The sequence below is a fragment of the Sturnira hondurensis genome, unplaced genomic scaffold (assembly GCF_014824575.4).
Source record: "Sturnira hondurensis isolate 20B ecotype Veracruz unplaced genomic scaffold, ASM1482457v3 Scaffold0008640, whole genome shotgun sequence".
NCBI classification, from domain to species: Eukaryota; Metazoa; Chordata; class Mammalia; order Chiroptera; family Phyllostomidae; genus Sturnira; species Sturnira hondurensis.
The window spans coordinates 19,993,130-20,007,234 of NW_028081271.1; the positions used below are offsets into that span (position 1 = coordinate 19,993,130).

Below are 14,105 nucleotides of genomic sequence, written 5' to 3' on the forward strand. Positions count from 1 at the left end.
AAACCCCACACCCTTTAACTATCTATCAACCCTCAAGTTCCTGCTACTGACACACCACTACCCCAGCCCCTGGCAAACCACTTATCTACTTTCTGTCTCCATGGATTTGCCTACTATAGACATTGCATATAAGTGTAATTATATAATATGTGGTGTTTTGTGACTGGCTTCTTAGTATAACATAGTCAAAGCTCATTCATGTCGTAGCATGCATTTGTCCCTTTCTGTGGCTAAGTTCTGGAGTATGGCAATATCACATTTGGTTTGTCCTTTCATCTGTTCGTGGATATTTGGGTTGTTTCCATGGCAGCTATTATGTATAAGGCGACTGTGAACACTCGTGTGCATGTTTTTGTGTGGGCATGTAGTTCTCTTGGGTGTGCATCCAGGAGTGGAATTGCTGCATGAAATAACACAAGTATGTCTGTGTCCCTCCCCCAGATTAAAAACATCTCGGGACAGAGCTTGGAGCATTCGTCTCCTGTCCTAGTTTGAGACGTGCAGTTCCCCGCGTACTGACTGGAACACACGAATAGATGACGTTTGCAATTCCAACGTGACACATGCTGGGGGGTTAGGACACTAGACATGAATAAAATGACTCTTTCTTAAAAACTAAAATCGTGGACAGTTTTGGCTGGTCCGATGGTAGTGGGTTATCAGAACTCAACTAAAGTTAGTGTCACTAAAATTGTGGACAGTTTTAACACTGACAGGTAAAATTGCAAAATACACTTCCCAGCACCCTGGCCCCTTGTCTGTGTAATGACGGCAACCATACCTCACAGAGCTGTCGTGTTGAAATTGTTTCCATCTGAGGAGGAGGCAGAGAGACCTGGCACACGGAGTAGGTGTTCAGTCAGCGTTTGGTGGGCAGTTAAGTGGATTATGCTCCCGCATCCACTAGCCAATCCAAGCTTCGTTCTTCTGTGAAACACGGTCTCGCTTTAACCTAAAAAAGATTGGGTTTTCACCTCACCTTCAGCTCTGCCTTTTGCTGCCCATATGAGATCATTATGCTTGTGTCTCTATTCATGACCTCAAAGCAGCTAGTTTAACAGGTGAAAAGAGCTGACCGATCTCACAAATCTCGCTCTCAAGATGAGAGTTAGAACTGCCACCTCACCAGTTCTGCCTGACAACGTCCCCACACCCTTGTGGTGAGCTGTGCCCGCCGAGCTGCCCACTCTTCAAGTCTGTGATTTTTGCCCTCAGCTGGGACATGATCAGTCTTTTAAAAACATGTGTCGTCTATTTTTAGATATCAGATAGACTCAATCTGCCCACCTCTTTTCAGATTGTGATTCTTCACACCATTTGCAGGCAAACACCACGTGCGGGAGTTCTATTTTATTTTACTGTTATGTTTAAATATGTTTAAAAATAGGCATCGAGTTAAATACTTTTAATGACAGGTTACATTTTATTAAGATTATTTCCACACTAAAATGACTTAAAAATGATAGAATCTCTACATTTTAGAACATGAACACATTTCAATTACTTTCAAGTTCAGGTACAAAACTCAAGCCAGAACAGAAAAACGTCACCTCGGTCAGTCCTGCTTTGCGGACTGGGTAGAAAATAATATGTAATCAGCACATCAAATCAACAGTTCAAAAATGACTGGTCTCGGTGTAGTTTTTGAAATTAAGGATGTTTCTAAAACATTTGAAACTTTCTAATTTGACGAATGGGCAAATTTTTTTCTTATAATCTTGCTTACACTATTCATTTCTTTATTACCCCCCTTTTAAAATAATAGAACAGAGGAGGCATTGTCATTTCCTGTTGGGAACACATCTCTAATTAGCGCCATGAGAACGACCCAGTTTTATGGGCAGGGGTCAACAAGTGCCCTAAGGGTCCCAATTGGTGGTGGCATTTGATGACTCACAGACACGCCACCCTCCAGGCAGTAATCAACAACTGCATCTTCAACGGCCTCGCCCCCCCCCCCCACCCCGCCCCATACCTCCACCCCAGCACCTTCAAGAGTCAAATCACAAATGTTTCAGACTCCTGCGGGGCTGGGGCGGGGGCGGCGGGGGGTGGGGCACAAGGAGACAGAGTTCATAACTTGGGATTGGATCCTGTTTAGGAAAGGTAGTTAATTCCTACGTGACCATCATAGAAAGACCTGGAACTGAGAGAGGGCCTTGAAAAGAATCATTGCCCCCCACACACACACACACCACGCACTGCACTGTGGGCCCCGATGGACACATGCAGAAGTCTGACCCGGACAGGACCCTCCTGAGCCCGTAGCTTGACATTTTCACTGCAACCTCTTACTAGTTAATATTATTGTTGTTGTTACTTTTTTAATTAGAAGGGGAAACAAACAGTCAAGAGGGATGTGGGTGTGTATATTTCTTGGAATTCAGAGGTTCAGGAGGGAGGGACCATCCATAAAAAATGTCCCTAGCGCAAAAGTTGGCAAAACAAATAGTTCTGTTAGGGGAAAAAAAAAAAAGCTGAACTGTGTAACAGGAGAAATTCTCTCACAAGGAGGGGGTGTTCCTGAGCCAAGTTTAGGCAGAGGAAAATTTTTCCAGCATGTCAGGAATGAAGCTGACATTCCATTAAGGGGAAAAAAAGGGGCCAGAGGAAAGAGTGAGGAGGGGAAGCCACTGGAATGCAGACGGAGTTTTCAATTCCAGACGGGCCACCGGACAGAGGCTTCTCGAAGATCCCCCTCTGCAGGCAGGCGAGTCGAGTTCTCTCTTGAGCTCCCAGCCCCAGTGGACATTTCCTGTTCTGCTTCTGGAAATTAAAGCCCCAAATTGCAAAACATCCTTTTCTCTGTAACCAAGTGCTTGATTCAGAGACCATCCCCCCCCCCCACACGCTGCTGATCTCAGTCCTGCCCTCCCCTTCCTTCCTCGGAACCCCTCCCTGACCAGCGGCTGGGCTTCCCAAGAAGAGATGATGGATCTGTCGCAGGTGGTGCCAGAGCCAGAGAGAAACGACCCTGGGACCACGGCCGAAGAGGTAGGAGCTGAGGGACTGGACATTCTTGCGATCGTTTGACATTTATTGAGCAAAACGAGATGCTTGTCCTTTAAGCCTTGGGCTGAGGGCATATGCACCGATGGGTGTGTGTCGTGGGTGGATGGACTCAGGGGATGAGGTCAGGCATTTCTTTTCCCACCATCTGTCCAAACTTAACTTTAATTCCTGGGTCCCTGGAAGCACACGTTTTGTTTGAGTTCTGATGTGAAAAGTGTTATGGCCAAATTCTGAGAAATTCCTGATTTTCTTTCTTCCTTCTTTTCTCTCTCCTTCCTTCCTTCCTTGCTTGCTTCCTTCCTTCCTCTTACTCTCTCCCTTTCCCTCCATCCTTTTTTTCCTTCCTTCATTTCTTCTTTCTTTCTTTCTTTCTTTCTTTCTTTCTTTCTTTCTTTCTTTCTTTCTTTCTTTCTCTCTCTCTTTCTTCCTTTCCTTTCCTTTCCTTTCCTTTCCTTTCCTTTCCTTTCCTTTCCTTTTCTTTCTTTTCCTTTCTCTTTTTCCCTGGAATGTCAAGGAGCATTTATAAATACTTTCAGCTCTGAATACCTTCAGAGAGAAGTGACTGAAAGGAAAGTCTAGGAAGGGGCATCTTTGCTGTGATGAACTGGGGTGGAGCTGTTTCCCAGCACCTGGACCACATATCCTTCTTTCTCTCCCAATGCTCTCTCCTTCCCTCTCTCCCACCCACTGTCATGGATGGGAACACACACCTTGAGTTGCCCCTCTAGGCAAGGAAATGGGGCACCTTGAGCACTAGTGCTGTGCATTTATGGGCAGAGCCCAGGTGCTGTGTGGGACTTAGCTGTCTGGGACAGAGCTCACTGGTTTACCCAGAAAGCTGCATGTGCCCTTGGCTTCCTTGGGGACATGCTCCTAAGCTGTCAGCGCTGAAAGGCTACCTCTGGTAACATGTATGCTGACATTGGAGTGACTCAGAGGGCTTAGCATGGTTTCTGCACAAGGAGCACTCCAAAATTTACAAAGCGATCACAGAGCCTTTCAAATACCCTTTCTCTGCTCTTCTGCGGCACTGGTTTCTCTAAATCACACATTTTTGTCTTCAGCCACATGCTGCTGTGCACTGTTCTCTAAGAGGCTAAACAACTGGGGGAATGAATTGAACAAAACTAGTCATAACTTATCAGTTGGTGATCGCAAGGCAGCCACTAACCCTTGCTGAGCACTTGCTATATGCCTAAGGGTGGTAAGTACCAGCAGCAGCATCCACATCTTACAGACGAGGAGATTACAGCTAGTAAGTGGCAGAGGAGGGATCTGAACTGAAGTAGCCCCAGTCTGCTGAGCAGTTCCAGCCTTGTCTAGCTGAGTGACTTTGGACAGGTTCACTGTTCTCAGCCTCAGTTTCCTTATCTGGGAAATGGGGTAGTAATACACCCACCTTGGGCAGGTGTTGTGAAAGGTAAATGCATTGTAAAGGAGTATTTTTCTGAAGCAGGTGAACAAGGCAAGCATGCTCTCCCCAATCCTGGGAGTGTGTCTTATGGATGGAGGGATCACTTAGCAGCAAAAAGCCTCGGGTTCTGCAGGGGAAGCCACAGTGCCTTTTTAGGACTGTACCTTCCACCAGGCCCATTGGGGCTCAGGGGCCAGCCAGTGCAAGACTGCAGCTGCCAGCTCACTAGACTCTAGCTCCCTAGGACACGGTTCGTGTTTTATACACATTTGTGTCTCTTAGAAAATGTTTCTTTAGCAGCAGTCTAAGAACATCATTGCCCTTCAGAAGGGGTACAGGATCCCCTTTGGGGAGGAGTTCCACCAGGAGCCTGTGGGACCCGCTTTTTCTCCTTCCCAAGAAAGCAGCTATGTCTTTACCTGACATATATGGTGGGATGCCTGGCTGAAAGTTATGAAAAACTTTCCACTGCTGACCTGGAACAAGGAATGCTCTGTCTAGACTGAAATGATGGCTTATGGAACAGAGCTGGTTTACAGACGGATTTCTAGCTTGGCCCTCCTCATCTGCCTCCTACTTAATGACCACCTCCTGCTCTGGGGAGGCATGTGCTGCCAGGCTCCCGAGGTGAGTGTTCCCCTCTCAGGCAGCCTTCCCTCACGCAGTGGCGGACGAGGGGCGGGGGGCCCCGGACAGCTGAGATTACAGCCTGGCCTCTCTCTGAGTCTTTTCTGAATGTGCCCTTCCCACTTCTCACAGTTATGGGCTGTGTGATCAATAATCATAATGGTTATTATAGATCTCTCTTAAATATAATGGCTTCCTTACTGAGACCTGGTGCTGAGCACATGACACATAGTTCATGAACCTCCCACAAAAGCCCTATAAGGCAGCCTTTGGCATGATGCCCACTCTGCTGCTGAGGAATCTAAAGGCAGAGACATTAAGTGATTTGCTCAAGGTCACCCAGCCAGTTAGTGGTGGTAAAGGTGGGACCGAAGCCGTATCCCCTGAGTCTGAGCAAACTGCCTTGAGTATTTTCATAGCCTATGTGTAAGGAATATTGTGAGTACAGCTCTTTCATATTTTTGGCAAAGGATGCTCCGAGAACAGTGTGGGAGGAACACTGACAGGACCAGGACAAAATGTTCCCTGGAAGGAAGGGCACCTCTGTGATAAGGCGGAGTCAGGGTTCTTGTCCAAGCTGTATCTCTGATCAACTTGATCTCCCCTCTGAGAGGTGGTAGGATTCTGTGGCCAAGAGCCAGCTCTGGAGACAGACTGCCCCGGTTCAAATCCCAGCTCTACCACGTGTTAGCTAGGTCGTCTTATCAATATTATCAAAAAATGACATTCGAGGTAGAGAGATGAAAATAACTGCTTATTTCTCAGAGATATTATGATCTCTATGACCACAGAAAGCATTGGGAACTGTGCCTGGCACACAGTTAGCAGTCAGTAAATATGTTACTCTGTGTAAACGAGGTGGCTGGGTTACTTTTAGGTAAGGCAGTTGGGTGTCGGTCTAGAAACAAGACATAACTGGTGTCTGAGACGGTAAAATGGGCACCCATGGTTTGAACGGTGAGCTATGGCTGTGAGGGTAGTGCCCGGGTCTGGCCAGGGGCGATGCAGCATCTCGGACAGATGGCTTAGGACCCACGAAAAAGAGTTTAGAGGTTGTGCCAGGGATTAAAGAGGGAGAACCGAAACAACTCATCTTTAGGGTTGGATTTGCCAAGCCAGGTCTTTTGATGAAATGAAATATAATTTATTGATCATCATAGTTATGGAAATTAGCGACAACCATTGGACCTATTGTTATTTTTTTAATGCTTGCTTTTATCAGTGATTAAGTGACTTTGGCTGAACCACTTGTGTTTTTGGAAGGATGATTTTAGGATTTCAAGCTGAGATATCATATTTAAGAGCTAAGTAAAGCTGATTAAAAACACAATAAGGAGATAGTGATTTACAAATGAACTCTGGTGCCCTCCCAGAGGCCCCCTGTCTCCAGGACTGCTCTCCCCTCTTCTGAAGGGATCTCAGGCACTCTCTAACCCCACAGAGAAGGGCCCAGTGGTGGCCTCGCACTGAGCCCCGCTCTGGCCCTAACCCCCAGCATCCCATACCTAAAGTTAATCCTATCCGCTGTTCATTCAAGCCTCCTCTGACCAGTGCCTGACTTTCAGCAGGCCACTGGACAGCGATTAATATGAGAATTGATATGCAGGTGCAGCTCCAATGGGAGACTTAGATTTCTCTGTCATTGTGAAGAGGAAAAGCGTTTTGGAGAAAGGAGACTTCCTAGGTACCCCTAGCCACACACCACAGTGATTAGCTCATTAATCTCTCCAAAGCTGGGAAGACAAACTCCTTCCTGAGGGTCCAAAGTCCAGACCGAAAGCTTGTCCTGGGGTCACTTGATAGAGAAGACACTTTTCTGAAATTTTAAAACATTCAGAGCACTGTCTTGACCTGGTCAGCTCTAGGCAGCAGTTGAAGTGTGTGATGTTCTTCCTAGGTGCTCAGAGCCCTGTCTTTGTCCTTTCCGTTTCCCTAGAGGCCCTTTCCCCTCCCTCCTTCTCGCCTCTCACTTCTGGACTCCCCTTCCTTCCTCATCTGTCGGACGGCCTTGAGGCCCTGAACTCACCGAACAACCTTACGGCACTCGTCCCCCAAGGCTGCGCGTGCTTACGACAAAAATCAGTTTTTCTTTTCTCTCCGTTTCTTCTTATTTATTGATTTATTCATTTATTTATTGGGGCTGGAAACAACAATAGGATTTAGAAATCAGCCGTTTGGGGACAGTTTTTAAAATGTAAGGTTTATTTTTCGATTAGTGTTTATATTCAATACTATTTTGTATACATTTCTGCTGTATAGCGTAGTGGTTAGACAACCATATATTTTACAAAATGTTCCCCATGGCATTTCCAGCACTGAGCTGGCACCATTCATAGATATTACACCCGATGCTGTAACTTACATCCACGTGACTATTCTGTAACTACCAAACTGTACTTCTTTTTTAAAAAATATTTTTTATTTATTTTTAGAGAGAGGGGAAGGGAAGGAGAAAGAGTAGAAGAGAAACATCAGTGTGTGGTTGCCTCTCATGTGTCCCCCACTGGGGACCTGGCCTGCAACCCAGGCATGTGCCCTGACTGGGAATTGAACCGGCAACCCTTTGCTTCACAGGCCCGTGCTCAATCCACTACACTACACCAGCCAGGGCCAAACTGTACTTCTTAATCCCGTCACCTGTTTCACCCAGCCCTCAAACCCCCTCCGCTTTGGCAACTATCTGTTCTCTGTATCTGTGAGTCTGTGTCTGTTTCTGTCTATTTTGTTCTTTCGATTTTACATACAATTGAAATTATACGGTATAATTTGTCCTTCTGTAACTGACTTATTTCACTTAGTGTACCACCCTCTAGGTCTGTCCACGCTGTCACAAATGGCAAGATTTCATTCTTTTTCATGGCTGAGTGGTATTCCACCGTGTGTGTGTCACAGCTTTTTGATCCACTCGTCCACTGATGAACACTCGGGCTGCTTCCATTGGCTATCGTAAACAAGGCTGCAATGAGCACAGGGGTGCATATATTCTTTCGAATTAGTGTTTTGGGTTTCTTTAGAGAAATACACAAAAGTGGAGTCATTGGGCCATAAGGCAGTTCCATTTTTAATTTTTTGAAGTAACTTCATACTGTTTTCCACACTGGCTACACCAGTCTGGATTCCCACCAACAGTGCACTAGGGTTCTCTTTTCTCCACATTCTCACCAGCACTTGTTGTTTGTTGATTTGTTTAGGATGGCCATTCTCACCAATGTGAAGTGGTATCTCATTGTGGTTTTAATTTTTATTTCTCTGATGATTAGTGATATGGAGCATCTTTTAAAAAAGATTTTTATTTATTTATCTTTAGAGGGGAAGGAGAGAAGGAGAGGAACATCAATGTATGGTTGCCTCTAGTGTGTCCCCTGCTGGAATTGGCCTGCAGGGAACTGGCCTGCAACCCAGGCATGTGCCCTGAGTGGGAATCGAACCGCGATCCTCTGGTTCGCAGGCCTGCACTCAATCCACTGAGCTACACCAGCCAGGCCTTGGAGCATCTTTTCATATGTCTATTGACCATCTGTATGCCGTCTTTGGAAAAGCATCTGTTTAGGTCCTCTGCTCATTTTTAAGTGAAGTTGTTTGGTTTTTGGCAGTTAAGTTGTATGAGTTCTTTATAAATTTTGGACATTAACCCCTTATGGATTACATAATTGGCAGATATCGTCTCCCATGCAGTAGGTTGTCATTTAGTTTGTTGATGGTTTCCTTTGTTGTGCAAAATCTTTTTAGTTAGATGTGGTCCCATTCACTTACCATTTTTTTGTTTTCTTTGCTCAAGAGATGTCAGAAAAAAATATCGCTAAGAGAAACGTCAAAGATTTTACTACTTATGTTTTTTCCTACAAGTTTTATGGTTTTGAACATTACATTTTAGCCTTTAGTCCATTTTGAGTTTATTCTTGCATATGGTATAACAAGATGGTCTAGTTTCATTTTTTAAAAAATATTTATTTATTTATTTATCTTTAGAGGGGAAGGAGAGAGGGAGCGAAACATCAATGTATGGTTGCCTTTTGTGCGTCACCTGCTGGGAGTTGGCCTTGCAGGTAACTGGCCTGCAACCCAGGCATGTGCCCTGACTGGGAATTGAACTGCGATCGTCTGGTTCGCAGGCCTGTGCTCAATCTACTGAGCTACACCAGCCAGGGCCTAGTTTCATTTTTTTCCCATGTATCTGTCCAATGTTTTGGGAGAGTTTTAAAGGATTTTGGAACATAGGTTTTTCCTAGACACCTCAATCACACTTTAAACCAGTAGTCATGTGGGGCCCATCAGTGGTTATGGAGGGTCCTGGTTTAATGACTACAGGTGGATTTAGGAAAAAGGAGGAAGTCGGCCGCATACCCAGGTCACCTGTGGTATACGAGGTTAGGAGAGAGGGCTTACAACGTCTGTACTTTCAGCCCTGGACAGGAATACAGGGATATCCCCTTCCTTAGCCTCAGCCTTATTTTCACAACGAGGTTTGAAGAGGCTGAAGCAGGCCGTAGTTGAAAAAGCAGACACAATACAGAAGAAAATGTGCCAAGACAGCAGGGGAAGGCCCGTGTGTTCATTGTTCAACGCGAGGCTCTCTTGGACCCTTGGAACTTTCCATAGTTTGACTTTCTGGCTAATTATTACCATCTGCGTGGTTGCTGGCAGCCGAGATGTTGCTGGCTCTGCCAGTTGAGTTGCCGGGCCAGCCCGGGGGCTGCATCAGCTGCTGCCAGCTGCGGAGGCCCCCTCGAGTTTTCTTCAGGAACAAGCAGGCATGCCCACTGACTGCTGACCCTGACGTCGGTGAGTGGCTTGCCCTTCAGCCTACCTCGTCGCCTCTTGCAGTTGTTTGTCCAGAGCCCAGTCTGGATTCCCAGACTCAGGTTTCCTCTACCAGCAGGCCTGCGATATGTCTGCAGACAGCAGGGAGCAAAGCCCGCTCCTTTCCTTGGAGCGGCTCACTAGCCAACGAGCGCTGCACAGCCCGGCGCAGATGTAGAGACACGTCATGGAGAAACGAGGTCTGCACATACTTCAGTCAATAAACAGCTGTCAGGGCTCCGGGCATGTATCAGCCACAGCCTGGTAAGGCATTTCGCTGCTTCTAGAATCATGTACATCAGGCCTGAAAGGGATCTCAGAGACGTCCCAGGACAAACCCTTCGTTTTACAGATGAAGAGAATGAGACTCAGAGAAGCAGCGACTTCCTCAAGGAGACCCAGGAGTCCCTCTGGGTCTCGGAACCAATCTGTTATGAGGATAGTCTTGAAAGGGGATTAAAACGATGTGGAGCTGGTATTTCCATTTACCCTTGTAAATCCGCTCTCCACCCTTTTCCACTCTCCTCTGTGTCCAGGAGGCTGATCTAAACGGCCGTCCTGCACGGCCGTCCTGAGTTCCGGTTAGGTTTAGCCAATGGAGGCCACAGCTGGAAATTGGGGGGTGGGGGTGGGGGTAGAGTGACACAAAGGTATTTGTTCCTCTTGTGCTGTTCCTGCTGGGTTGTCCCGGGCTGGTTGTGTCCTCCAACTGAAGACCCCAGCTCCTTCCAGGCAGCCTTCTGCACACAGCCACGTCCTTCACTAAATAGCCCTGGAAAACTGCTCTCTCTTGAGGTCTCTCAGACTCTACTCACATCTACATTTGTAAACAGTCCCTTTATCACATTCTCAAACTGGAGAGTGTGTCCTGCCGGGGTCCCGACTGACACACGCATCTTTGTTTATTAGAGAAAGAAAAATCTATAGACATGACTTTTTATATCACTCTCGGCTTGACAGTTTCTCAGACTTTCCTCCCTCCCTTGCCTCCCTTCATCCCTCTTTCCCTCCTCTCCTTTCCTCTCCTTCCTTCCTCCCTCCCCCCTTCTCTTCCTCCTTCTTTCTTTCTTTTTTTCCTTCCTTCCTTCCTTCTTTCTCTTTCTCTTTCTTTTTTTGATACCTTGAAAGTTTGAGGACTGTCAATCTGTTCATCCAGTATTTGTAGGATGTTTCTCAGGTGGGATTTGTCTTCTGTTTTTCTCACTGCATACAGCAGTGAGTTCTGGGGAATGTCACAGAAGGGAAGTGTCATTTCACTGCATCACGTCAAGGGGGCCTACTATCCACATGACTTGTCCCTGTTGGTGTTAACCTCGATTTCCTGACGGAAGCGGTGGTCATGGGCTTCTCCACTGCGAAGTCACTCCTTTCCTCCTTTCCAAGTGGTGCGCTCTGGAAGGAAGTTACTATGCACACACAGCTCACGCTAAGGGAGTGGGGAGTGAGGCATTTGCCTCTTGGAGGGTGGACTATCTGTGTAAATTGTCTGGAATTCTTCTTCAGGAATATGCCTCTTCTCTTGATTCATTTATTTGTTAAATTATTTATTTATATAGTATAAACTCATGCATTTTATTTTACACTTAAGGTTATATTCCAATACTAATTTATTGATTATATTAATAATTAATAAATTATTGTTCAGTTCAGTTTGCCCAAGCTTTGGCCATGGGGAACTTTTTCAATCGACTTCTGTGTCCCTTTGTCATACTACCATCAATGTGAGTTTTGGTGTGTTTTTAAATTTTTTTAAATTTTCTTGTGCACTCGTTTACATCCTGGTGATGTAAAATGCTCAAGGCTCATCTTGTGTATTCCCTGCCCCAGGCCTAGAATCAGCCATTACTTAAGTACCCTTGGCTCCTTTCATTAGAGAATCGCATTGAAAACCAAGATCTGGGTGTCAGGTGTGCTTGTTGCTACTGAGGAGTTGTTGCTTCTAGTCCCTTTCAGTTAATAGAGCAAGAAGATAGATGTGTGTACACTAACCTGTGTATATACACACATTCATAACTATTTCTGTGTGTGACCACCTGACTCTATATTAAACAAAACATGAATTGATGCTGATGTCTCCAACTCTAATTCATTACCACATGGATCTCTCTAGACTTCCCTTTTCTTATCTCTAAGTTCCCATCCCAGCCATGAGGAATCTGGCTCCCACCATCTGTTATCCATTTACATCAATTTCAGTATACAGGTATAGTGGCTTTAGAGTCGTTAACCTGCACTCCCATGGGAACCGACTTTATCAGCTGGACTTAATGCTTATGCACCATTTCCTTTGCCCTTAGTCCTACAGACGCCACTCATCTCCAAAGCTGGCTAGGTCAGCCCCTTCAGGGATGTTGTTTCAAACATTTGCAATAGTTAGATTGCTTTGTCATAGCATGCATTCCATCCCGGATCCTCTGATCTTTTAAATGATTTTTTCTTTAATTTGCATGCACTAGGTTCACTCTTTGAGCTGTAAAGTTCTATGGGTTTTGACAAATCAGTGGTGTCCTGCTCCCACCATATGGTATCATATAGAATAGTTTCACACCTTAAAAATAACCCCTGTGCTGTATATATCAAGGCTTGTGGAGGGACAACACCTGGGAAAGAAAAAGGGGTGAAAGCAAGTTTGAGCAGGAAAGCCTTCACCTGTGATGCGGGTGAGACTTAGTCCCTGCCTGACCAATGCGGAGCTCCGAGGCAAAGATGGCCAATTAGAGAGGTTCCATGCTAGTCAGAAATGGTCAGGCCTTTTATACTACTACCTTGCTTAGCCACTGGCTGGGGACTGCCACAGGAGACTGATCTCAGCTCAAAAGCAGAAGCAGACCCTGAAGGCACTAACAGCTGGAGATGCTCAGCTAACCACATTCCTCGGAGCTCGGTTGCTGAGTCCTTTCTTGGAGAGGGATCTGAGTGCTGCAACTCTGTGTCTGCCAGAAATATCTTCGAAAATTCCAAACACAGGTTGGCCAACCATAGGTCAGGAATCCTGAGGAAAGGATTCCTGCATCAGGTAGGATTTGGGAACGGATGATCCCATCAGCCCCTCCCTTCCAGCTCTTGGGCCCCAAGGCTGTCGCCGCTGGGCAAGGTTTGATCCAGGCAACCCATGTATCCGTTTCTTACGTTCATTCCATCTCGCTCAGGCCTCTGCTTTGCTTCTTGCACTGGCCATTTCATTTCCTGCTCTGACCTGCAAGTAGGATCAGATTTCCTCCTTTCTTCAGGGACTTTTCACTGTGGCAGACAGACCAGAAGCTTGTGAGTTGAGAGTTGAAACACCAAATCCTGATGGGACTTGTCCTCTCTCTGGAACATGGGAAAAGTGAAACAACCGTACTCCCCACTGACCTAGCAAGGTTTGATGGCTTCATTTCCTTCCATCCCAACTCCCACACCCATGGGTGCCCTGGGGTTTTCACCTGCAGATGCAGGGTCATTCCAGTTCAATCCGGTCTTTCTCTGCAGGAAGGTGGAAACCATTCGGACTTTCTGAAGAAAGAGCGGCTCTGGCGTTCTCTTCTACCTGTGCTCTCTTCCTTTTGTTTTACCTGCTTAAGGTTAAAGGCCTGTTTTATTCTCAAAACTTGACGGCTCAGTCTGGCTCCCAATGTCCTAAGATGCATAATTAGAGTCTTCACATGGCCTCTTAGGACAGTCTTTCCTTCTAAACCTAAGGGCATTTTTATGTTTACTTTGTCTCTCTTTAGACTTCTTTTGAAGTGTCTAGAGCAGACATTCGCTTCTGCTTTCTTTGTAGCGCACTCCAAGTTCACAGACCCTGTTTGTTTTGCCCAGCCAGAGAACAGTAGCATTTTTTATATTCATGGTATTTTTGTACAGTGGGTCAGGCACACCAGTTTTAATATCAAAGTTTCACCAATTAAAATCCTGCCTTGAACCCAGGCCCTCAGGACTCTTGCCAGCCTTCTGGTTTTCCTGTCTGCGTCATCATTTCTTAGTGGGAAGGCTACAGCCAGATGCTACTGGGCCAGAGAGTGCAAATAAACTATTGGTGGAAGAACTCTCCTTACCTTCCACCACCAAGACCAGACAGTGGGGTTGGAATCCGTGCTTAAATACCCGAAGGTCGCTCTGGGTCACTACTCCAAACCTGCACGAGACATGAGACCCCCAAAAGTGCCACGAGTTAATATTCCAAGATGACACTTGGGATTACTGAGTCCAGGGTGTTTGAAGTATAGGCAGGATCTCTGAAAACACCAGTGCAGAAAAACTAGCCTGCTTT

At 46.0% G+C, this 14,105-nt stretch overlaps 1 protein-coding gene across 5 annotated transcripts in view; it reads left to right on the forward strand.

Annotated features, from left to right (window-relative positions):
* The first annotated feature begins 2,618 nt into the window (after positions 1 to 2,618).
* The window catches only part of TACC1 (transforming acidic coiled-coil containing protein 1), a 102,111-nt gene continuing 90,624 nt past the window's right edge, over positions 2,619 to 14,105 (forward strand). For 2 of the 5 annotated variants that reach the window (XM_037055409.1, XM_037055410.1), the window contains exon 1: positions 9,698 to 9,835. In XM_037055409.1, coding sequence (XP_036911304.1) covers positions 9,703 to 9,835 — 133 coding nt within the window. In that variant the 5' untranslated portion in view covers positions 9,698 to 9,702. Of the gene's footprint in view, positions 2,995 to 9,697; positions 9,836 to 14,105 lie in introns of those variants that run through there. The other 3 variants (XM_037055414.1, XM_037055415.1, XM_037055411.1) reach the window with 2 other exon arrangements.